The sequence below is a fragment of the Helicoverpa armigera genome, chromosome 3 (genome assembly GCF_030705265.1).
Source record: "Helicoverpa armigera isolate CAAS_96S chromosome 3, ASM3070526v1, whole genome shotgun sequence".
Taxonomy (NCBI): Eukaryota; Metazoa; Arthropoda; class Insecta; order Lepidoptera; family Noctuidae; genus Helicoverpa; species Helicoverpa armigera.
The window spans coordinates 9,350,210-9,374,736 of NC_087122.1; the positions used below are offsets into that span (position 1 = coordinate 9,350,210).

The 24,527-nt window shown below is 35.6% G+C and overlaps 3 protein-coding genes and 1 long non-coding RNA gene across 5 annotated transcripts; 3 read left to right on the forward strand and 1 right to left on the reverse strand.

Moving 5' to 3' along the window:
* Nucleotides 1–648: 648 nt before the first annotated feature.
* On the reverse strand, nucleotides 649–2,152 carry LOC110378928 (uncharacterized). 2 transcript variants are annotated; one of them, XM_021338385.3, is made up of 3 exons: nucleotides 1,953–2,152; nucleotides 1,218–1,429; nucleotides 649–981 (listed from the first exon to the last, which is right to left on the reverse strand). In XM_021338385.3, exons 1-3 carry the CDS (start codon nucleotides 1,992–1,994, stop codon nucleotides 783–785), a joined length of 453 nt encoding a protein of 150 aa, XP_021194060.1. In that variant the 5' UTR covers nucleotides 1,995–2,152; the 3' UTR covers nucleotides 649–782. The 2 variants fall into 2 exon arrangements, with proteins under 2 accessions (XP_021194060.1, XP_063899678.1); XM_064043608.1 differs by having other exon boundaries at nucleotides 1,218–1,432; nucleotides 1,953–2,150.
* Nucleotides 2,153–4,110: 1,958 nt separating this feature from the next.
* LOC135119322 (uncharacterized) lies at nucleotides 4,111–5,488 on the forward strand. Its single transcript, XR_010278170.1, has 3 exons — nucleotides 4,111–4,722; nucleotides 4,811–5,002; nucleotides 5,277–5,488. It is a non-coding gene; the product is annotated as an uncharacterized LOC135119322 (long non-coding RNA).
* Nucleotides 5,489–9,752: 4,264 nt separating this feature from the next.
* Nucleotides 9,753–20,455, forward strand: LOC110378939 (uncharacterized). The gene is made up of 19 exons (XM_049836426.2): nucleotides 9,753–9,959; nucleotides 10,160–10,269; nucleotides 10,626–10,716; nucleotides 10,938–11,120; nucleotides 11,441–11,838; nucleotides 11,929–11,997; nucleotides 12,171–12,339; nucleotides 12,581–12,760; nucleotides 14,247–14,421; nucleotides 15,375–15,382; nucleotides 15,654–15,938; nucleotides 16,149–16,258; nucleotides 16,525–16,615; nucleotides 17,455–17,637; nucleotides 17,761–18,155; nucleotides 18,385–18,453; nucleotides 18,643–18,811; nucleotides 18,980–19,159; nucleotides 19,719–20,455. Exons 1-19 carry the CDS (start codon nucleotides 9,809–9,811, stop codon nucleotides 19,877–19,879), a joined length of 3,177 nt encoding a protein of 1,058 aa, XP_049692383.2. The 5' UTR covers nucleotides 9,753–9,808; the 3' UTR covers nucleotides 19,880–20,455.
* A 1,159-nt stretch (nucleotides 20,456–21,614) lies between these two features.
* LOC110378940 (transcription factor Adf-1) lies at nucleotides 21,615–22,829 on the forward strand. The gene is made up of 2 exons (XM_021338400.3): nucleotides 21,615–21,759; nucleotides 22,294–22,829. The coding sequence occupies exons 1-2, from the start codon at nucleotides 21,615–21,617 to the stop codon at nucleotides 22,827–22,829; spliced, it is 681 nt and encodes a 226-aa protein (XP_021194075.3).
* The last annotated feature ends 1,698 nt before the right edge of the window (nucleotides 22,830–24,527 follow it).

Genomic DNA, 24,527 nt, shown 5'->3' on the forward strand with positions numbered 1-24,527 from the left:
ATGAGTTTAATTATGTAGTAGTTGGTGTCACTAGCTTTTTGTGAAATCACATAACTTATTGTTTGATTTACTTAATTTGCATTGAAAATATATAATCATAAAATCAAGAATGCTAATTAAACGTCTTATTCTTAAGAATTTACAAACGATACTACCTACTTAATTGTTTCTTCGGAACAACCGAGACTGTGGCATTACACCTGCAAAGGAAAATATTTACGTAATGCACTTCTGCAAGTCGGGGATTGTTCAGTATGCACGCGGCCATTTTCTTTGAACATACTTTTCTATTGATGATAGTTAACAAAATAGTTTATTCTTCTTCAATGTTGCGACGCGGAATCAATTTAAATTCTTATCGCTTCCTATTCACCTCAAAATTGCTAATGTAAATGAGTTAGTAAATTTTTTATGGTTTCTTTTCATGACCCATAATGTTTAAAACATTGGAACTAATAGGCTTACATGTAACGAAAAGTCGTATTATGTTCCTAATTAATTGTTTTATGCATGCCTATTTACCAGTGAAGTTCGATTTTCCACGTGAATAGACAATAGTTACAATGGTTTCATGAAAAGAAGAATAATGTTTTTATACTTGAACTAAGTTGATAGTAAAACCTAATTGGAAAAATAGCAAAAAAAAAAACATTAGGCGTGAATGTAGTTTAATACTAAATAATGATATCAGTTACTTATTCAATTGAAAGGAAAAGTCAATGAACCTTGTTAATTTATCTACCTATTTGGTTATAATGTTTGATAGGTAGTTGTTGGCATTTCTAGGCTTCATCGAGGAGTCCTTGCATGACGCAGAGGTAATCGACGGAGGTGGCCAGCGAGTGCGTGAGGAGGATGCCGCGAGTGAGCACCTCTCGGACCTTCCACACGTCAGGAGTGCTGGCAGGACGGAATGCGGCGGAGATCGCCCTGCGAGCTATCGCGGTCGGCATGAACCGCCCTGGCTCGTCCAGCCACCAGCTGTGGACATTACTCTTATCAATATATCACTACTGATTGACGTGCATGGAGAGCATGGTGTTAGAACGATATCGGAACTGATGACTAATGTTGCGGGTAATCAGCTCTTGATGAGCAGGTATTTGTAGTCGGTTATAATAGTACACACTTTGTATGATACGAATACTATAATTTTAAAGAGAATTTAATTTTTTAATTTAATTTTTTAATTCATTTTAAAGAGAAGTAAATCTCACCTCAAGAAAAGACTTTCGTAAGTGAAGTAAGTGATTGCGACGACGAACACGGGGTATACGAGAGGCAGCACGACGAGGAGGCAGAGTATGAGCGTGCCGATGAGTTTGAGGAAGGTCGGGAAGGGCGCGCCGTACCGCCAGAGGGAGCGTACGTCGCCCGCGAACTCCCGAGCCAGCACGCGCATGCGTCCCAGCCTCGTCGCCGACCGTAGCTGCTGGAAACAAAATAAGCTGTGTTGCCGTTACTCTCTTAATCTCAGCTGATGATATTGAAAGTCTAGGTACACTGGCTCTTGTGTCTTCTGAGTCCATGGTCCATGATTGTTAGTCTAACAATCATGAGAGAGTAACTCTCATGATTGTTAGACTGTGGTAAAAAAAAATACGATGAGCAAGCAGCAAAATAGATGTAGAGAGCTTAATGCAAGGCGAGAGTTCAATATCATAATGCCAACACTATTGAGCCTCCTATTTGAGTGAAACGTTCCAAGACGGTAAGTGTTTATGTCAGTTTAAAGTCGAGGTCAAATATCCACCTCTCGGATAGCAGAAGCGCAACCTCTTCCACGGGACTCATTCCACCGGACGCAATGGCCACTCAACGCCAGCCTTTCACGAAATGGAGTGTAAAAACCCTCTCCAAAACGGCTTGGTCTCCGTCTGAACATTTTTCTTTCGTACAAAGTTCTAGTTGTCTATCTATAAATCTATCTACAAGACTGATGTTGATCATACTTCAACCATGAACACTTTATTTGATCTGCGATATGGTTTCATGCTAATTTTCTTCACAATTAGTTATGTGTGCAAGCAGCATTTTTGCGCAAATTTTATGTTCCTTAGTTGACTTAGCTCTTTCCATGTTTTTTAAAGGTTTAACTTTTCATTAAAGGCTTGTAATTTTGTAGGTTACATGTCACACTGATGTTTGCGTCAATTTCTAAAGCAATAATTTACATATGTCATGACAGCGTTCCTGAATAAGTCTAGGTTTTATGCTAGTACGTATATTGTGTATACTTCCAGAGCTCCAAGCTTTAATCCTTCCAACCATTTCCAACCTTAGTCAAATTCTTTCGGAATTCTGAATGAAATATCACATTGCGAATTGAAATGTCATGATCTCATATAATCAAGTACTCTTTGGAATTAGTCATCATCTCGTGAAATTCATTAAAGATACCTAATAAATAAACTTGAGCTGCAAAACAAAAGATAACACTATAACCGTGATATCAATTTACCTATAGATGATACATTTTTGATAGTTATAGATAGTTAAGATTGATAGGTACAGTTATTACTCAGTTATTTGGTGTTTACTTTGGATTCCGGCTTTATTGTAGGCACCTACATGTTTTCTATTTCCTCGATAACATATTTTGAGTAAACAGTTACCACAACTGTACTTTGAATGACTATTCATACTGCCCCTTTTGTTGTTCCATATGCATCAATCACTCACCTTATGCAAAAATCAAAAAGCACTGGTACTCAGCTGAATCCGGTTAGACTGGAAGCCGACCTCAACATAGTTGGGAAAAGGTTCGGAGGATGGATGGATGCATCAATCAATAGACACTACCTATGTACCCAATTAAGAGACCTTGTTTAATATTGACTTCTATTACAAGAGATATTGAATATTAAAAAGCAACAATACAATAGCATTGGAGCACGTAATTGTGACTTGTAAATAGCATGGTTTTTGTCCGCTTGTGCGCGAATGCTGAACACACTTTGAGCCTACATTGTAAACAATTGAAGTGGATTGGGCGATTGCTCTGATGAATAATGTTAGGCGCTATTTTCTTTTGAGGCTTCTCATAAGGGCTGCAGGATTGTTGGGCTGCGGGATTGTTCGAAAGTTACCACGGCCCTGGTACATAAAAGGCCTACGACGGAACACGACGGCTTTTAGTCAGTCTGACACTCGGTCACCACCACTAACCCACAGCGGGAGGTAATTTGATGATTTTTGACGTCGTTAACTGTTGAGTTCTTTTTACTTTGTACTTTTTAATTTGTCGATTAGCACAAAGAAAAAAATTAAATAATTATGTAAAAATAAAAAGAAGTGAAATTGTAACGTCTGCTGCTGAATAGCATTCGGCGACGCCGGCTTTACGTACCCTCCCGGCAGCCCCGGATCTAGGGGGGGGCAAGCCGGGGCCTGTGCCCCGGGCGGCAAATTCAGGGGGCGGCAAAACTCACATTTCACAGACCAATGGATAACTAATTTTGACCACGGAAAAATTAACGGTTAAATAAAAATAGCACAAGTACCTACAGCAATTTCATGGCCATATCAACTTGACCGATACCCTGAGCGCGGAGTGAGACATGCTGCATGACTGCATGAACATTTATTATTCACGAGGCGAAGTTTTAGCAAACTAAAATTGATTAAAATTATTTGCGATCATCTATGAGCCAGGAATATCGCATATTTATTTTTATGTTAAATCCTACATTACAGATTACTGTAATAGTTACCTACAGCGCCATATTAACCTATGGTGCAAGGTGTGCGAATAGCCCGGGCGCCTCGCCTCGGTCTCAGGGGCGCCGCGGGACACCCCACTACCAGGAATTTTGGATGAAATTACACCTGTTTGATAAGGAAGTCCCACATTGTATCACGATACTGACAAGCAAAGTTCCTAAAAAAGTCGCCTTCGTTTTGTTTGATTGATCATTTTGCTTTTAACTTTTATTTTTTACTTTTAACATCCTCCAACTAAGTAAAAAAAATTCTAGCTCGCTACGCTCGCGGCAATGTATGTCCAGTTTTATTGATTGTTTATTATTTTTATTGATTCGATCTCTAATCACGTTTTCTTTTTATTTGTACGTAATTCCCAGTTTAATTTGTGAGTCTTGTCAGTGTCAGTGTACTTGATCAGCCATGCGATTCTGTAACAAACACATCATCGATGCTAACAACGACGAGTTCACAGATGTCGCATAGTAGACATCGCTTTTAAAAACAACGTTGCTGAAAACCGTATTCGCTTAGCTCAAAAGTTCGTCGACGATCTGCCGAACAACGATGACGGGTAGGATGTTTACAGTGTTGCCAAATTTCTTCTAAAGCAATTTAAAGTATAATCGAGAAAATCTCGACTAACGTTTTTTGGCATTATTTCGACATTTTTAATCAATGTAAATGCATAACATGTATGTATAAAACACATTCTATTCGATAAGCAACGAATATTTAATTAATCATATCATTTTCGACATAGAAAATAATGACTCAAATCTTTGACATTTGTTATAATCTAGGTTATGTAGTATAATATATAGTCTGTGTGATTTCAAAACTTTTCAAAACCAAAACAAACATTTTGCTCATAACTTGATTATATCTTTATTTATCTAAATACGAGATTTCAAAGCTCCAAATGGCTTTAAGCGGTCAAGTGGACTTTAAAAAAAGTTGTACCCCTAACCAACGGCATTCTACTTGTCCTGTTTTAGTTTGGTTCCAAAACTATCGAAAGTAAGTACACAGTACGTAACATTTACATTTTAATATACAATACAGTCTTTGTGAACTACGTCTATTAACTAAAATATTTATCTTTTAGTGTCTCGCAACGCACTGCCGTCGTTGAGTCAGCTGGAAGAGCTAGTAAGCTTTTTGGAAAACAAACCATGTTTGATTATGATGGGCCCATGATCGTACTGCAAATGCGAGCAGTCATCAGGCACGATCCGAAAACAACAGCCCCAAACAGTGACGTAGTGGGTGTATGAAAATATTGGAGCTGTGGTGTAAGGTTAGTAATCAATAATCATTTATGAACCTGTGTGTGTTTACTGTTGCATTGAATCATGGTAAGTATAGTAGGTACTCTTTTACATTGTGTTTTGTATGTATTAGGTACTAAATTAGTGTTGACAGCAGGCATATACATACAATGATTTTACTCTATCCTTCAAATTCAATCATAAAGGCATTTGAAATTGCAACTGAAAGTTAAACCACACCAAGCAAATAGTTGTTTTATTTATTTTATATATTACACCATATAATTTTTGCTTGTGTTGCAGTACTGGAAGGACAAAAAGGAGCAGTGCAGAGGAAGTCCAGTTCAATTGCAGCTGCGAGGCAACATGAAGTGAAGAGTTTGCCAGAACTCGGTGTAATTGAGTTAAAAATACATTTCATTATGTGAGGAGAATGTTTTGGAATCTGAATTTAGATAAATAAATCCATGTTCATTATAAAATACAAAATAATAAAAAGACATGTTGAATTAAAATATTGTTTTATTAATTCATGATTACAGAAAAGTTAAGTATTTTTATAAAAATTACTTTGATACCTGCACACTATTGTGTAATGTTAAAAATGTTTATATTACTATTTAACATACACAGGTAAAATACATATGTATTGTTAGAAGGTGTCTACATAGTATTGTTCATTAAATAACTTCTAGCATAACATCCACTGTCCAAGTCATTGCTAGAGTCCGGCTTGCTTATCAACTGGGTCACAGTTGCTTCTTACCTACCTCGTACTTATCAATAATATCTGGATGGTTGATGGCATCTACTGTATATTGTTGAGTCCTTGAGGCAGATGCTTGTGAGACATTGTTCTTGCAATGTCACATAGCATTATTTGGTACTTAAATCCCACTAACAAAAAATTTGACAGTACCTGCAAAAGGTTGATGGACGGTAAGTTTTAGGCACCTATCCACTGTACTGTATGATATATTGATTAAGTGTAATATATTGGTGCGGTTGCTAAGTCCTCCTCGACGATTCGCCTTTGTTAGGAAAGGGGAAATCTTTCAACTGTCGAATCTGTTCTTCAGTCAATCTTATTATAGTTTCTATCAGCAGTTAGTGTTAGTAAATCCATAATACGTATAACGGAGGCCTGACTTCTTATTTATTTAATTATCATGATGTTTAGTTTCTTCCAACGAAAAATCATACAGGAAAGACGAACTGCCATCTAAAACATTAAAATAGGCGCAAATGTTTCAGGGATTAAAGTACGATAAACAAATCATCATAAAAACATATTTTCACATTGCAATTTATTAAATAACTTGTTTTACTTACATTTTAATCGCCTTCATCCAAGAAAACATCCACAATTTACAAGCTTTTCGGTTTGACAGATAAAATCGAGGACGAAGGCGAGGTTGTCGTTGCAGGCGAGGATGTTTCGTGTTGCTGAATACCGATTTTCATACATTTGGCACCAAATGTTAGTTCTATGTCACGCCGTCAACATCGTTGAGGCGCTACGATCGCGCAATTTTAACTAATGAATACCGCCGAGTTTTCATCTGATGTTACAACGATGATTTCTTGGTTGTAAAGATGTTTTGCGTTAGTGAATCGCACCCCAGATCATTTTGAGTCGTAGGCTCAAAATTTTCGCGCTCGCTTCGAAATATTATATATGCATAGCCTTGATAGCTTCGTAAGTCAAGTCCACGCTGTCTCACCTTTTATAAGTCAAATGTAGAAAAAAATGTTTATGGAGTCCCCAAAACCACAAAAAGTTTGCGCTTTCGACTGCTTGTTACTTTACAGCGCTTTTTAAAACTTATTAACTTTTTGTGTCCCAAAATTGAAAAATTTGCGCGCTCGCTTCGCTCGCGCTACTTTTCACAATTACATTGCTCTGTCTCGACTTTCATAACTTAAACCTGGCCAACAATTTGAGCCTACAATGAATTGGAAACATTTTTTAAGTCCTTTACCTACCAAAAAAAGTGCACTTCATTCGAACGTTCTTATTTATATTCCTTGTAACTACTGTAAGTACTTCAATACATAGTTGGCGCTTGTGTGATGATTGCACCCAGGCGCTACATGAGCTAGAGACGGCCCTGCCTGCCTACATATTGATAGCTAATATTATATAGATGATAAAGGTGAAAATAAACATAAGTAGGTAGGCGGGGCGGCATTTTTCAGATTTTGCCCCGCCTAATAAAAATTGAAGATCCGGGGCTGCCTCCCGGGCACGGGGGTGTGACACCGCCAATTACCAGACACCGGGCTGCTTTATGAAAGTTAACTCACAAAGCGATTCCATCCCGTCCCAGAGCAACCAGAGAACACAAAATAAGTTAATTTTGTGCAGTAGGTAAACTTGCTACTTTAGGGTCAATATTTTAATTACGATCACCTAAAACATAGGTACCTTCTGTTTTTCCTAGTAACACTTACATTGGGGAAGCAAAAAAATATTTTAGGTATAAACATATCTTTAGGAATACTTATAGTATCATACGTATTGCCCTATCGAATAAACCTGACTGATACACTAACTTAACTAGAAATTAAGTGATTCACCGATATCGTGCTATATCATAAATAATTAGCGTTATTAAATGGAAGTCTAGATCACTATCTGGCTTACTCTGACCACCTGCTTTAGTACTTTAATCTTAATAGTAATGTGTATTTACCAAAATAACATAACAGTGACAAGTGTCATATCTTCGCGCTGATAATGTTAATGAAAGATGCCTAAATGGAATTATGGGAATTACCTGGAATTACTTATTGATTTAAGAATAGGTTATTCGATTTAAGTTTGTATATTAATATACTTTATGAACGAAAGTAAAAAAAATACAGAGCTCTATTTTTGTGTCCAATTAGGACTTCATCAAACGTAGCTAAACCGTGATTCTAATCATTTGAGCCAAGACTCAGGTAGAGCAAACCAAGGGTTCAAGTATAAAATATCGTCGAAAACTACCTACTAAAGAACTTTTTTGAAATGCTGATTTCTACCGTCTTTTATTTTTAACAACATTCTGATAACTAAGAAACAACATATAAACTTTGTTTACATAAGTATATAAACAAAAGACAAGGACATGCAACTGCATATCGTATTTGTGTATGCAATGATAATGTCAGTCTGGGCTCCACGTCAACGGCCGAAGCTTGACCTTTCATTACCAACTAGCCAGCACCTGGATATGCTTCTCAAATTCAGAATTTACTGTGAATATGCTGTAACGATCAAAAACTTTACAAAAATTAAAAAGATTGTTAGGTACTACAGAGTTTTTCTCTTCTATTATTACGATTTTTTTTCTTTTCAGTTTAGTTTTCAGGAGTTTTAGGTCACATACTCGTAAAGTTTTGTGAGTCATGCACTAAGCTAAATAATATAGAAGAAAAATTCAATTTATTGCTTATATATTAAGATAAGCTATCAGGTTGAACTAGAAGTCTACACAATTGGGATAAAGTTAGGCTGATGACAGCTAGAATTTCGGAATTGTCTTAGCAAACTAAAACTTCAACAATACTCATTACTCAATTTTGATAGCATTCCATTCACGTTCTCGAAATAATAACTAACCAATTAATTGCACCTAGTATTATCAGAAAATGCAATAACAAAGGCTAGACTAGATAAGGTCATTGACCGACTCTTGATAGGATACTTCAAGATCCAGTACCTACCTATAGTGTGAAAGCTTGGACTATGAAATATTATTGTAAACATTTACATATTCACTTATTTTCAAAAACCCTTTTAATAAGTTGTGAGGAAATAGTCATTATATTTATTAGCTAACTGTCCTGTCTCTGTGACAGTACGCTACGTACCTAGTCTCTAGAGATCATCAGAAAATATCAATTGCATCTTATTGCAATAGATATTTTTAATGTCAGATACCAGCTAATAGATACATTTGTTATACATTCTTTTTTATTTGTGGTGAAGTACTTAAATATTGTGGACATTATTTACTATTTACTAGTCTCAGCTTGCAATTTCATTTTATTTTTAAGTTCAAATTTTAACACTGCAGGATTGTTCGACGTACCTACTTATACTACAGTAATCACAGCTCTGGACCACGTATGGTTCTTTATATTTCAAATTCTAATCAGTGTAGCGAGTGTAAGGTATCTATTAAGTATGTTTAGCCATAGAGCACAGTTCTTAATTTACACTATCTCAGGTTTCCGGTGCAACCGCGATAAGCTGCTTGCTTGTAAATGCCGTGTTAGAGTTCGCTCAGAGACCGAAATGCGAACGTAATCGGATAATTAACTTTGATCTATACGTGTCCAATACTAACTTTATCATTCAATTTTATCCACTACATTGTACTATCTCCTATATACTGTTTACTCTATACTATACTATATATTGTTTTCTCGAAAGGTGAAAAAATAACATATAAACTTCAGAGCTTAAGAATTAAGAAATGCGTTTGCGCCTTTAAATATAGTCCAAACATTTTAGCAGGGCTGCAGGGTACACAAAGTAGACGTATCTCTAGATTCTGGGGACAGACACATAGTGTCTTTATATTCTATAGGCCCTAAATATTATCGCAATCAAATTGATAAAGGTTGCGGTAAAGTTTTTAGCGCCTAATATTGTATAGTAATATTTGCGATTGCTGCACTCGATAAACTACATCATTATAATGCAACAGGCAGACGGGCTTACTCTTATATACATATATAGTATACCTAAAATAACATTGAGCAAAGTCTTGTTGAGATACTAGGTACATTTCAGTTGCTATCAGTAGTGCTTTTGTGTATGCTGTACTTGCACGTCAATCAAAATGTTCGTTTACTTAATTGGAATAATAGTTTTTCTTTGTATTGTTCACATATTGTTTAACTACAATAAAAGGGCTCGATTGGTCAGGAAGATACCAGGTCCTAAAGATGACTTTATTTTTGGAAATGGATTGACTGTCATTCGCTCCCCAGGTAAACCGCTCATTTCATTCGCTATTTTGGAGAACCTTTTTTTATATTAATCTCTCAATAGTAACAGAGGAAACCCTCACTTAATATTATCAAAGCGAAAGGGACTAGTTGCTCTCAGGATACTGTTTGTAAAATGTATCACAAAAATGCATGCTTCATGCTGTTTTATTAGAATTAGAAACAATTTAATTAATCCACAGTTGAGATCATGAAAATGGGGAGAACATTGAGCAACGCATTTAAAGGAATCTTCAGAGTGTGGGTATATCCGATGGGAGCTGTTTTTATTTACAATCCGGAAGATATAGAGGTATGTACTTCATATTTGAAGATACAAAAAATATAATTGATCTCATTTATGCACATTTAGGTATCTAAAATTACAATACTCTAATAAAATGAAGCTATTTACTTATCTGGCTAATCTTGTCCCAACTATGTTGAGGTCGTCCATAGGCCGGAAGCCAGGCCGAATGCAGCCGAGTAGGTACTTAGTGTATAACATTGACCTACGGCCATTCTGACCTCCTAAGCCTTGTCTCTTGGACAAAATTTTGATAAAAAAAATTGTGCCGCTACAATTGTTCTTTATTGTATTAAGCAATATTATGATTGATGGTTATGAATATAATATGATTATTTCTTTGATATAAACGATATTTTCAGATTATTATGTCGGGTATGAAATATGGGGAAAAAAGTTTTGTCTACAAGTTTCTGAAGCCTTGGTTAAGAGATGGATTACTGGTCAGCAACGGTAACGTATATTGTGCATTTAATTGAAATGGAAAAAGTAATATCTAAGCCTTTTTACTAAGTTTTTGTTAAAAACGTTAAGCTTAAGTTTTTGAAAAAAAAAAGTATTTTGTCTAGTAGCAGACGAATATTTTATTTTTTCCTTTTTATCTAATACAAATATTATTTATTTTTAGCAACTTGATTACTGTACTTTGATGTATAACTCATGTTGGTTTTCAGGCTCCAAATGGCAAGAAAGAAGGAAGATTCTCACGCCTGCTTTTCACTTCAATATATTAAAGCAGTTCTGCGAAATTATTGAAGAAAACAGTCACAGATTCCTTGATAGCCTAAAAGAAACTGCTGGAAAACCAATAGATATTATTCCTGTACTTTCAGAATTCACCCTGAACTCGATTTGTGGTACATATACATTTTATCTAAGTTTTAAAATACAATCAACTTTTAATGAACTCTTTTGTTGTTTTTACATGTTCATTTTATCAGGTATTAAAATACCTATTTTTTTTATTTAAGTACTAACGACCTTGTATCAGTGGAAAAGTAACGAATGAAAAAAAGCTAATGATATAAATGTATCATCGAGTTATATAATTTTTTTAAAGTTTTATGTTATTTTTATAAATACGTGCTAAAATACCTATTTATAAATACTTTGAAAACAATTGTGTTCTAAATACATACCAACTTTTTTGTACGCATGTGTGTGTAAATATTTTCAGAAACGGCAATGGGCACCCAACTAGGGGACGATAATTCAGGTGCTGCCAAATCCTACAAAAAAGCTATCTATGATATCGGACAGGTATTCTTCGAACGATTCGTCAGAATATATTTGTATGTCGATTTTATACATAACCTAACCTCGTTGGGAAGATTGCAAACGAAATATTTGAAAATCGTTCATAATTTCACTGAAAAAGTAATTCAACAAAGGCGGGAGTACATAGACAAGTATGGACCATATTTAAATGAAGAACTAGAAGTTGATCAAGATGACTCCTATGTGTATAAGAAAAAGAAGAAAACTGCTATGTTAGACTTACTCCTGTCCGCTGAGAAAGAAGGCCTTATAGATAAGTTGGGCGTTCAAGAAGAAGTCGACACGTTCATGTTTGAGGTCGGTAAAAATGTTAGCCTAGACTATGTTACAACAGTAATGTGTAAAATAGATGAAAGCACTTAATTCACTTTTACAATTAAATTCCAGGGACATGACACAACAGCCGCTGGTCTGACATTTTGCTTTATGTTGATCGCAAACCATAAGGATATTCAGGTACGTAATCTGTTTTTAAGTTAAACCTACGTGTTCTCATTTGTTTGCCCGTCGATTGAAGATATGAACAAATAAAAAGGTTCTGAAAGCGAATAACCCTTGAAATATTTTGCTTGAAGTTGAAAGTGCCCAGCATGGTAACTTTAATTTTGCAATGTAATTATTATTTTTAGGACAAAATAGTACAGGAGTTAGACGATATATTCGGAGATTCGGACAGGCCAATCAAAATGGAAGATTTATCAAAGATGAAATATTTAGAATGTTGTATCAAGGAGTCCTTGCGGATGTATCCACCAGTGCACTTCATCAGCCGCAATTTGAACGAAGATACAGTACTGAGTATGTATGGCTTGAAATAGATATACGTTTTGTCAGGGTATGTCCTAACTCCTGTATAGGCGGAACGACGCTAAGCGATCCGAAGAGAATGCAAGTCGGTACGGTGCGATGCGCAGTCATTTTATAAGCCACATAAAAAGAAATCGGCTGTTTGTTGTTTTCGTATCGCACCACGCCGCTTTGCGTTCGCATCCATCGTTCTCATAGGACGCACCGTAACCAAGTACCTCTTGTATTTCAGGTAAATACACGGTTCCAGCCGGCACTTTCTGTCACATTCTGATATTAGATCTGCACTACCGACCCGACTTGTTCAAGAACCCGCACCAGTTTGATCCGGATCGGTTCCTGCCGGAGAACAGCGTGGGGCGCCATCCTTATGCGTACATACCGTTCAGTGCTGGACCAAGGAATTGCATAGGTAACGTTACATACGTTTTGTTTGATTTTTTCAAAAATACAGTTGATTTTTTCAAAAGGTAGAGAAGTCTATATTTGTGTCTACTATGTGAATGCATTGTCTGGTAGTTTTTCTTTTGTATTTTGGAAGCCAATGATGTCTTAATAATTTATAAACAATAGAAGTAGGTACCTACTTTCTTCAAAACTGAACGAAAAAAAATGAGGAAAATAATAAAAAAATCTCGATGATAAAAAAAATACTTAAGATTAGGTCTTAACTCAATTGTATAATTATATCTCAATACGAGAACTGTTACCTAATCTTTCAAGCAGGATGTAGGTATTCACTCACTTGGAACATTACCTACGGAAACACGAAATGTGATTGGGTATTCAAGAAGTTGACCTCAGTACTTAGGTACATAAGTGATCTTAATTAAAAGTACTTTATCGGTTCACTGATTAGAAAAGTTAAATAATCTCCACTGGATCTGAATGGCGGGACATAACACGCAATCTATAATAACATCGCCAATATCTTAATCCGAAATATCAACTCGATATTACTGGGTTAACTACTTACTTCAAATTATGCAGATGTTATCAAAATCGCTGTGCTAATCTCCAATTATTTTGATAATTACTCGCATGCCTAGTATCATTTTAAAGGAAAAAAACAAAGGACTTTGCTCTGCCCAGGACAAAAGCCCTCATGGTCTATGGCTGCACTGAATACCTAATTTTCTCATTATAATAATAAAACAATATAAGATGTGACAATAGGTTACTATAACACTTGATAATAATACCAGGGGCCCGATTCTGCTAAGTTAATAATGTCAAAATTGAATAGAAATTGAATCGCAGTTTTAAGCTTAGCGGGCATTCTGCTACTAATACAAAACCAATCGTATTCCAACGACATTCGATTGGTTTGCGATTGGTCTCCCATTTGGTCTATCTATACGGTAGTTTGCTCTACAATCAAATCGTAAATAATTTGCAGACAAAATGATTCATTATTTAATGACAGAAAAGGATACTTAAAAACGTTTATTTCAAAGAAAAAATATCGGAATGCCACATAGGTACACTTCAATCGTAATTGAGTCGTGATTGGATCTCAGTCGAATGAGAATGGAGTGTCGCTGAAGTAAAATTAGCAGAATCGTGCCCCAGAGAACATTTACAGCGTGATCTGTAGTCTATACATATATCTTCGATAATTTGATTGAATTCATGAATCAGTATGGAGATTACAACGATCAGGAATTTGGCCAGTATCAGACCTACTATAATAAAAAGTCTGATTGGATTCACGATAAACTGAGAAATAAACACTGCCAACCGACCTTTGGGCCCACTAATCGAAATACAATGACGTTGCGTTATTGTTATTTTCTAACACTCGTTCTTGAAGTCTGCCAATAAAGACCCACCAATTTTACCTTCAAGAAAAACATTCATGATATGGATGGGTCTAATTTTTGCCTTATCAATTTCAGGCCAGAAATTCGCAATGATAGAAATGAAGATAGCCGTCGCAAATGTATTGCGGAACTTCGTATTGGAACCTGTCACTCGTCCAGCGGATATTCGATTTGTTGCCGATTTGATTCTACGAAATGATGGTCCGGTGATCGTCAATTTCAAAGAGAGACAAAAGACGGCTGCACCTTAGTGCCTTTGTAATGAAGACGCAGAGTTCTATTTTTCCTGCCATTTATATCGTAACCTGCCAAAACTAATCTTACATAAGAAACCTATTTTATGAACACTGTATTAATTTACATTGTAAGTATGCATAGTCAAGCATTATCAAGTTATTCAATAAATTTTATTTTGTAATTCGTTTTTTATTATCATTGTTACACTGCAAATATTGTTGATTGATATGCAATGAGTCAATACGCAAGTGTTCAACCATATCAATCACAACCCTTGGCGATAAATGGACGACAAAAGTTCACACTGGCTGGAATTCAATTAGTAATATTTTATAGGAGAAACTACGATAGTTTTATATTAACCATAGACATAACTTCAAACAGATGAAACTCATTGGTAATTTGCACCTCCATCAACATTAAGCCTCCCGGCTTAACGTGGTGCAGTGACTTACTAATATTCGTATAATTTATTTGCATACCAAATAAATATTTCTTTCAGTTTGTTGTAAGAAAAATCGTTAGTAAAGGAAGAGAATGAGTAGGTAGATAATTTAATTGGCGAGACCTAAGACGTATGTGCCTAAATACATAAAAAAAATTAAGATATGAAATTGTCTCGGTTACACAATCGTCACAGGTCAATAAGTCAAGTTAGGAGTACCTAAGAACAGAAAAAACAGATATTTGATAAAACGTCTAACATGAAGTTATGTACAATACTTTTTTTACTAGTCCGTACAGACACTATGTTTGATAATGCAATTAAACATTATTTAGTCTTATAAAGTATTTATTTATTAAGTAGACGAAGACCATTTTCGAGAACTAGGAATCTCTAAGTAGGAATTAGTGATCATAAAAAATATCTGAAATACCTTGTAGGTAGAAAAAATACACAAAAACGATCAATGCGCTGGACACATTGTGACATAACTTTTTTTTTTAATCTTAATAATTACCAAGTAATTGTGGTAAAAATTCGTTAAACCGGCAGAATTATGTGTCTGCACTTAGTTATGTGTCTGTGCAAGTAGGTACTCGCCCTTAACCAAAAAAAAAAAAACAGGAAATAATATGACACTTTTTTTTCTGATTGTGGCTGGCAGGATGACCCATGATATGGTCAGCCATGATGTGTGTCGTCCTGTCTTTCATAATTCATAACATATTTACGGTAAGTAAAATTAGTCATATAAAAACTATTTGGAATAATTTCCACAAGATAACTTTATTGTGACTAAGTTTCATATTTTTTTCATTATGTTGATATGATTAATATTATACACGTGCCTTTATTATGCATAAGTATCTTCGAAAGTTATCGTGTGTTTTGCCAGTTTGTTGATATTCACTGGTTCGCTAGGTCGCTATCAGATATGTGGCTGTACCTTTGCGCTTTAATAATATTTTTATGTGTTCTGGACCTGTGTCTAAACTATAATGAACGAGCTCGGATGATCAAGAAGTTACCAGGTCCTCCTGATGATTTCATCGTGGGAAATGGACTCAGGATTATCAAATCTTCAGGTGTGGTTTGGTCGTTTACTTTTACTTTTCTCTGATCATTTTCTTTGAATTCTTAAACTTATTTAGTTACGTTAATACGTAGGAGCTATTTAATGTTTTAGGACCTTTAGATTATAAAGCTTACGGCAATAGACAGAAATTATGTCAATTATTTTTAGTTATTTTTTTCAAAATTTATAAACTAACGTCTTATAATTTCCATTTACGCAGTGGATGTGATGAAAGTGAGAAGAGAATACGCCAAAAAATGGAATGGAATCTATCGTATTTGGGCGTACCCGTTTGGTGCAGTGCTGGTATTCAATCCTGAAGATGTCGAGGTTCGTATCCTACTTAACATTTCCCGAGTATTTTATAAGATCATTTTTAAAGAGAAAAATGTAGATACTACTTATGTGTAATCAAATGCCTATATTTTGTACAATATAAAATAAATTTCAATAATGGGCAGAATTTTGGTATTTTGACAGTAGACAATGTGTACATACTATGAAGAGATTAAAGTCTGTATGTATCGTGTCTAAACACAAACATTTCATATCCATATACCTACTCTAGATATAGAGATTTGTTGTATTCTTTTTAGTTGATTATGTCCAGCATGAAGTATGGCGAAAAGAGTATCATCTACACAATTTTAAAGCCCTGGCTCCAAGACGGATTACTGCTCAGTAATGGTGCGTACTTATTTCTATTATAATGGTACGTACTTATTTCTATTACTATAAAGTTATGTTGCCATTTTTACATTAGAGTATGAATGGGTATTAATACTCAATCCTTCTCCGTGTGCGAGGAGGCACAGGCCTGCATCCATACAGACTGTGCGATAAAAAGACTGTAACATGACAGTATGAATGCTTTCATTCCCAGAAATTAGGAACATTTCCCGAACATAAGATTATTAAACTCATTTTCGTGGCTTTTATATTCATAATTGTTTTTCTGAAACACATTTTCGTGATTTTTTTCCAAGAAGTTCATAGATATCACCTACGAGGCACGTGGTTGCAGATTACAGCATAGCTATCTGTAGTAGGTAAACATCATACTAAAAGTTTGTGTCATATCAATCGGTAAAAGTGTCATCGTCGATATCCAGTCAGATCGTAGAAGACAGTTATAATACCTGAATCATCTATACCCAAGTCTGAAAGAGAATTATCAAAACAGTAGGTCTCATTAGCGCACAATTATTCACGTACCTACACGCGATTTGTAGTTGAAGGTTTAAATAGTTCGTATTGATAAACCAAAACAAATGAGGAAGTAAAAACAAAACTTAGACAGCGACCACCAGCCAGACTCGCGAAGGACACGTAATTTTTAAATATGCTCATTGCTTTTACACAAAAAATGTAAGAATTTTAGAATACAAATAATGCTTCATTTATGCTAAATGCTTCTAATATTTCATGCCATAAAGAAAATCATATGTACATTACAGAAACAACTTCTCAACGAATATTTATTTATGGTCAATATTTCCTCATGTCTCGCATTGTCGCATTTTCAGGTGCAAAATGGCAGGAACGAAGGAAGATCCTGACTCCTGCTTTCCACTTCAACATCCTGCGTCAGTTCTGTGACATCATACAAGAGAACACGCAACGTTTTCTGGAAAAATTGGAACAAACCGCTGGACAAGATGTGGATGTTGTACCTTTACTGTCTGAATATACACTTAACTCCATATGTGGTGGGTAGCTTCTATTTGGAACTCCAACTCCAACTCGAAAGTAGATTGTACAGTTTAAAGGTATTTTAATATTTTTCAATAATATTGTTTTAATAAAAATAATTGTGTCTAAATTTTTTTCAGAAACTGCAATGGGTACGCAGCTATCTGAAGATCTGACAGGCACAGTCCAGTCATACAAGCAAGCTATCTATGATCTCGGATACGTATTTTGTCAAAGGTTCATCAGGATCTACCTTTATCCTGAAACAGTATTCAATTTGACTTCATTAGGACGTATGCAAAAACGAAGCGTAAAAACAGTAAAAAACTTTACTGAAGATGTGATAAAACAAAGGAGAGATTACGTGGAACAATATGGTTTCCATACAATAGGAGATAATAACGACAGTGAAGAAGTTTTTGTTTACAAGAAAAAGAAGAAGACAGCTATGTTAGATCTGCTCTTGTCTGCTGAGAAGGAAGGACTGATTGACAAAACTGGCATCCAAGAGGAGGTCGATACATTTATGTTTGAAGTAAGTGCAAAACCAACAACTGCTAAGAACAAGTTCATGGCATATTAAATGTATGTAGCCAGTCACCTAAGAGTGGGAGTTATTTTGGACAGTGGCTACACGTGGCTTTTAAGGCACTTTTTATTTATTGTTATTCCCATTTTACTGTTCTCCTATTTGACTTCTATGAAGAATAAAATTTACAAAGGTAGTGTTAAGAAATTGTTTCAAAACTGACTATTCCTTACAGGGACATGACACAACTGCATCTGGACTGACCTTCATGTTCATGTTGCTCGCTCATCACAAAGACGTCCAAGTAAGTGGTCATTTAGAAGTTTAGAAAGAACGTGCCCTATAAAACGAAAGTATTTAATGCACTGCTTTAGATGTATATTTAAATTTTTTTATTTAAAAAGACAACAGTAAAATATCAAATGGCCAGTTGAGACGATGATATTGATTAACTTGGGCGTAATAGTAGATAAGTATTTATTTGATATTCTAGGATAAAATTATAGAAGAGCTGAATGAAATATTAGGCGACTCGGAGCGATGGCTCACCATGGACGACTTAGCCAAGATGAAGTACATGGAGCGTTGCATCAAGGAGTCGCTGCGAATCTACCCGCCAGTGCACTTCATCAGCCGAAAATTGAATGAAACCACAATACTAAGTAAGCCTATTATTTTACTTAAAAATTTTACTCACTCCCAAACTTTTACAATAGTCAAATACATAGTTGAATAAATTGAAAATATAATATGTGAAAAATAATAAAAAATATTTTACTTTAATGATTTAAAATTGACTCAAACTTACTTTATTTGTTTTTCCTTTCTAGGTGGCTACCAAGTACCAGCTGATACTCTGTGCCACATACCCATTTATGACATGCATCACCGTGAAGATTTGTTCGAAGACCCGGAGCGTTTCGACCCAGACAGGTTCCTGCCTGAGAACAGCGTGGGGAGACACCCTTATGCCTACATACCGTTCAGCGCTGGTCCTAGAAATTGTATAGGTAGGTCCTTAGATGGTAAACTATTAGTTGTAAAAAAACCGTAGTCAAATTACTCTTTAGTGGAAGTGTTTGTAGTAGAAATAATACAATGGAGGTTCCAGAGACAAGTTAAATGCTACTCGTGCCATTCCAAGGAGACTTTCTGCATCATACCCTTGTCCCATTTTTTCTTCCTGATTATGGACGCCTATCTTAATCTGGTATATCAATTTCGGAATGATTACGGCGTGTTTATAAATTAAAAGTAGGTACGTGAGTACTAAATTAATCAGTAATATCAGATGTACCTACCTATCTTAGGAACCTTGAAAAATACTTATAAGTATGATTAATATTTTGAAAAATGTAAGTGACAAAGACGCACTTTTTTATCACTTAATTATATAATTATTATAAATGATATTGACTTACAATGCATAAGGAACTCGTTGCTAAGAGATAGGGCACGGTTCGATCAGTCATAAGGTTCGCGGTTGGTCCTTGGAATGGTGACCATCTTGTCATGACGAGTTCCTCCATGTTTTGGGAGAAATGTTAAGTTGTTTTTTTTTTGTTCCAGGTCAAAAGTTCGCCATGTTGGAAATGAAACTCGCCGTCGCGGAAGTGCTGCGCAAGTTTGAATTGAAGCCAGTGACGAAACCATCAGAAATTGAATTCATAGCCGATCTTGTGCTGAGAAACAATGGGCCAGTCAAAGTAAATTTTGTAAAACGAAAGTAATTAGGTACCAAAAACGTTAGTATTTTGTAAGTTTCAGTACCTAGAGGTGCTTAATATTAAGGTACAAAGAAGCCTCCAAAAGAGGAATACAAATGATGTAATGTAATATCTGTACATAAGCTACCTATATGATAACTTTTGTTTTCTTTCGACATGGAAAATTATCATGTAACCCCTGCATCTATCGACTCGACGGATTTCAGTGAAAAGGAGTATCTTAAAACTTTTATGATGTAAAGCTTTGTGTACTATGACGTGGTAACATTTTTAAACAATCCTGCAGCCCTGGCAGGCTTCGGCTCATAAGAGCCCCGCAGAGGCTTCCGTTTATGTGTAGTAACATTTGAAGAAAATTACATTTAGGTACTCATCTGAATTTTACCGGGCATTATGCATCATAGTAAATCAAAGTAATAATAATATTGTTCATCAAAACGGGGCGTGTTACTTCGAAAGTTAACGATCGGCCATAGGGATGGAGTATCTTTTGGATTGAGTGATTTGTTACCGTAGTCGCTATGTTAAACTTTTAGCAGTAAAACTGTTTGTTAATTAATTAAATGATTTATTTATAGATATTGAACAAAAGTTTCCTTCTCTTTCTCCTTTTTTTGCCATTTATTTGCCATTTATTTTCTAAAGAATTCTATGTAGGTAAGTAAAATCCTCGTCGGTTCTTTTCAGATTGTTTTTTTAAGCTAGTAGCCTGGATTTCATTGACCTAATCAGTAGACACTTACATACCTAATGTGTGATCAGTACTAACACCATCAAAAAAAGGTGACCCAAATGAGTATTAAGTGCAAAGAAACAGAATACTTATGAGATCACTATGTCACACTCTGGATTCGTAGATATATCATTTTGGAATTTAAACAGTATTCTTAGGTCTCTAAATTCACGTGAAATAAAAAGATAAATCTGCTTATTCAACACAAAAAGGCGCACATATTGACGCACTCAACAGAATCAAAATTCGTGACCTACGACTACTTATAATATGGTAGGTACATACCTACTTGTGATATGGTCGTAGGTCATGAATTTTGATATACCTAACTGGGCAAACATACATATTATATTTGGACAGTTGTATCTTTATAGACCACATTTACATTAAATAATCTCATAACTATTGGATGTAATTAAGTCGTTAAGTAAAATATAAAAAAAATACCAATCAGGTCTTTGTCTTCGAAGTATGTAAACCATAAAACGGTGTTGTAAATCCACGAAGGATGGAAATATGTATCAACCCGAGGTTCCTTTAACGGAAACCTGTCTATAGCACATTATTTTTATTGAGGACGCGGTCTTCTTAGAATACTTGAAGGATGGGTGTGTCAATTTTGAAGTATTGAATACTTCAAAATTGACATATAAAGTTAAGAGTTAAGAAATATGAAGTTTTCATAAAAAAAATATGGTCAGTGGGTCTATTCAGTGAACTATTTATAATAATCCTACGCACGGACCCCTGGGTGTCCGAGTCGGACTAGCATTTTTTTGTAGTTAAATATTTCAGAAAAGTGCGAAGGACCTTGTGAAGCTATTACAACGAAGAGACATATCTACATACCTATTAGTAGGTATGCGTCAGGCGAGTGCCCCGCGCCCGCTGCAGTTATCTCTGCCTCTGCCCGCCACCGCGCGCCCCTCGCGCACGCGCGTCACGGTGGCGGTGGCGGCCAGTTGCTCGCGGCCTCGCGCCAGACCGCGCGAACGGAGACACAAAATGGCGGAAAAAACTGAGAGGTTAATCGAAACTATTCGAAGCTATCCTGTCCTGTATGACACAACACACGATGATTACAAAAATAAACATCTCAAAGACAAAATATGGGACAAAATTGCAGAAGCACTGCGAGATGTTGGAGGCGGTGAGATTTCACTTTATTTTACTAGAAACGTAAACAGATAATACCGACCTACGCATTATGTTTTGATACAACTTATGCTTTTCGCAATTTTTCGAGAATTTTAATATTTGTTAGGACTTAGTAGATTTCGCTCGTAATCTCGTCTGCATTTCGAGGGATCTACGTCCCACACCTATACAAATCGTATCTTAGTCTCAAGGATCTCAGTTTGCGCATGCCGCATATCAATTTCACCTTAATCGGTTCAGCCATTTTAGGTTGAAAGCGAAACAAACAAATTCTCTCTTTCATTTTTAATACATAGAGGCCTAGAGGCAAATATAATAAGACCAGATGTTTCGAGATTTTGAATATAATTTAATATTAGGTAAAGGTGTAAGTGCTCTTGTTCCCGATTTTGGCGGGAGTCCCGTCTGGCAACGCGGATACCGATTGTATAGGTACTTTATCGATGTTGTGTACTGTTCACGACCGTAGGTACCTTGTTCTGTGCTGTTTGCTAACTTTACCGAACAACTCTCTTATTGTTTACAGGTGATGCACTTAAATCTAAATGGAAGAATTTAAGAGACTCCTACGGGAAGTACCTAAGAGCCCAAAACGAGACAATTTCAGCCAACAATAGACATGTTGAACGATATAAAACCTGGCCATGGGGTACACAGATGGAGTTCTTACAACCCTACCTAGAATTTGCGGGATCCAACTCCCATTCAAAGAATTCCAGATCGATAAACAAATCACGAAGAATGCACGCCAGTCCTGACCCATTGATCGATGATACTTACGTCACACAGAGCCATGAATCAGACGCAGACAGGGTTATCAGTTACTTCGCTAAAAGAGACCAAAATAATAGCCGAGCAGACATCGCCGACTTGGACGAAACAGACTTAATTTTCTTAGGCTACGCAAGGACGATAAAAAAGATGAAATTGCAGCGACAAGCTACACTGAAATTCGAAATAGCCAAATTAATTATGGAGGCAGAAGTTGAGCAGGCTCAAGAATCCTGTAGTTCAGTTCCTGATTTGAAACATATCATTATACATCCTTCTATAAGCCCATAGATAAAATATATTCTATAAGTATATAACAAATATTTTATAAGAGTACTGTTATGTAAGGATACAAAAAAGGGGTGTTAAAAGCTCGAGTGCTATGAGAGTGATGTCTGTGGACCGTAGATCTTAAACGGATAAACCGATTTGGATACATTTTTTCTATTTGAAAGTTGGTTTTAAGCAGGTCGGAAGTCCTTAGATATTTCATAAATATAATTTTAGTATTGTAATACTTCATTTTGTTGACAAATCCTTCTAAGTAGAATTGCCGATATCACCAAATAAATAGCTATGGAATAGTTTATGGATGGGTAGAAGAGTTAAGTAGGTTTATAAAATTTTATCACAAATGTAATAAATATGTAAGATGAATATAATATACGTTTAACAAAATAAGGTTACTTTGTTTACTTCTACAGAAATTAAAGCTCTTTTCAGTGAATTACATGACCTATATTAGGAAATCCTATTAGCAGTGCTGTGATAACATAGCTTCCCAACAGTAAATTTATTTTTCAAATCGGGTGAGTTGTTTCCCTTAAATACGGGTAGAAACAAGAAAGTATTTCCACTTTCTTACATTAATTTAGATTACAGAAAGATAGGCTTAGATTATAACCTTCAAGTTTGATAATGCAGTATCAATTGGTATAGCAAAAACATAACTCGGATCCTGATAAGTAAGTAGTACCTATTACTTTCTAACTTTTAGGCTAATTAAGAGATATAATATTAACAATTATCACTTTATCACGCTAATATTATTACACGCATGAGCTAGTGCCTACCTAAAATAAGTTGATTCTATGTACGTACCTACGTTTATAAAATAATGCTATTACTAATATCATAAGGCAAAATCTCACCCACGTTAAATCTGGTCTGCAGGTGAGCCTTTTGGTATGTTGGTGGAACCTGCGGGCTTTTATTTTTTTTTAACGACGTCAAAAATCATCAAATGACCCGTCCCGCTGTGGGTTAGCAGCTGTGAGGGAGTGTCAGACTCTTATTGACTAAAAACCGTCGTGTTCCGTCGTATGCCTTTTATGTACCAGGGCCGCTGTAGCTCTTTCGAACAACCCGCAGCCCAGGCAGGTCTTGGCCCTATTGGGCCCCGCTGGGAAACCTGCGGGCTAGCCTTACTGGGGGTCAAGTGGTTTCATTATTTCTTCCTTCCTGGTTAATTCAGAGGTTTTGTACTTGTAATTTTTACTACCCTTTCATGAAGTAATCTAGGATATTTTAATTTCTCAAAAAAGCATTCGTATTTTATATGTAGGTACAAACAACTTGATAAAGGAGAAATAAGTAATAGGTTTATGTATTAACACAGTTAATTTTGCATAAAACCTCTTAAGGGCTGATAGGATTTCCACGTCTGGTAGTTCTGGTACCGTCTGATTCTAGTTATTTTGTCCTCTGTGGTCTAATCTTCTTTGATGCAGTTGACAGTTGCTGTCAATCAGTATTATCAGACGTGGAAATTAAATCACCCATAATTAATAGAAAGAGGTTTTATTCAAAATCCCCTAAATCTACTGAATATTATGACTGGAATGCATATCTATATCCATTACTTCCCTTTATTTTTATGAGAATGAAAAAGAATGAATGATGTCGGAAATACAGATAAATATTTAGTTTTAATATTTCCCTATCATAAGATCATTTGTAAAACTATTGAATAAAAGGAAGATAAATATA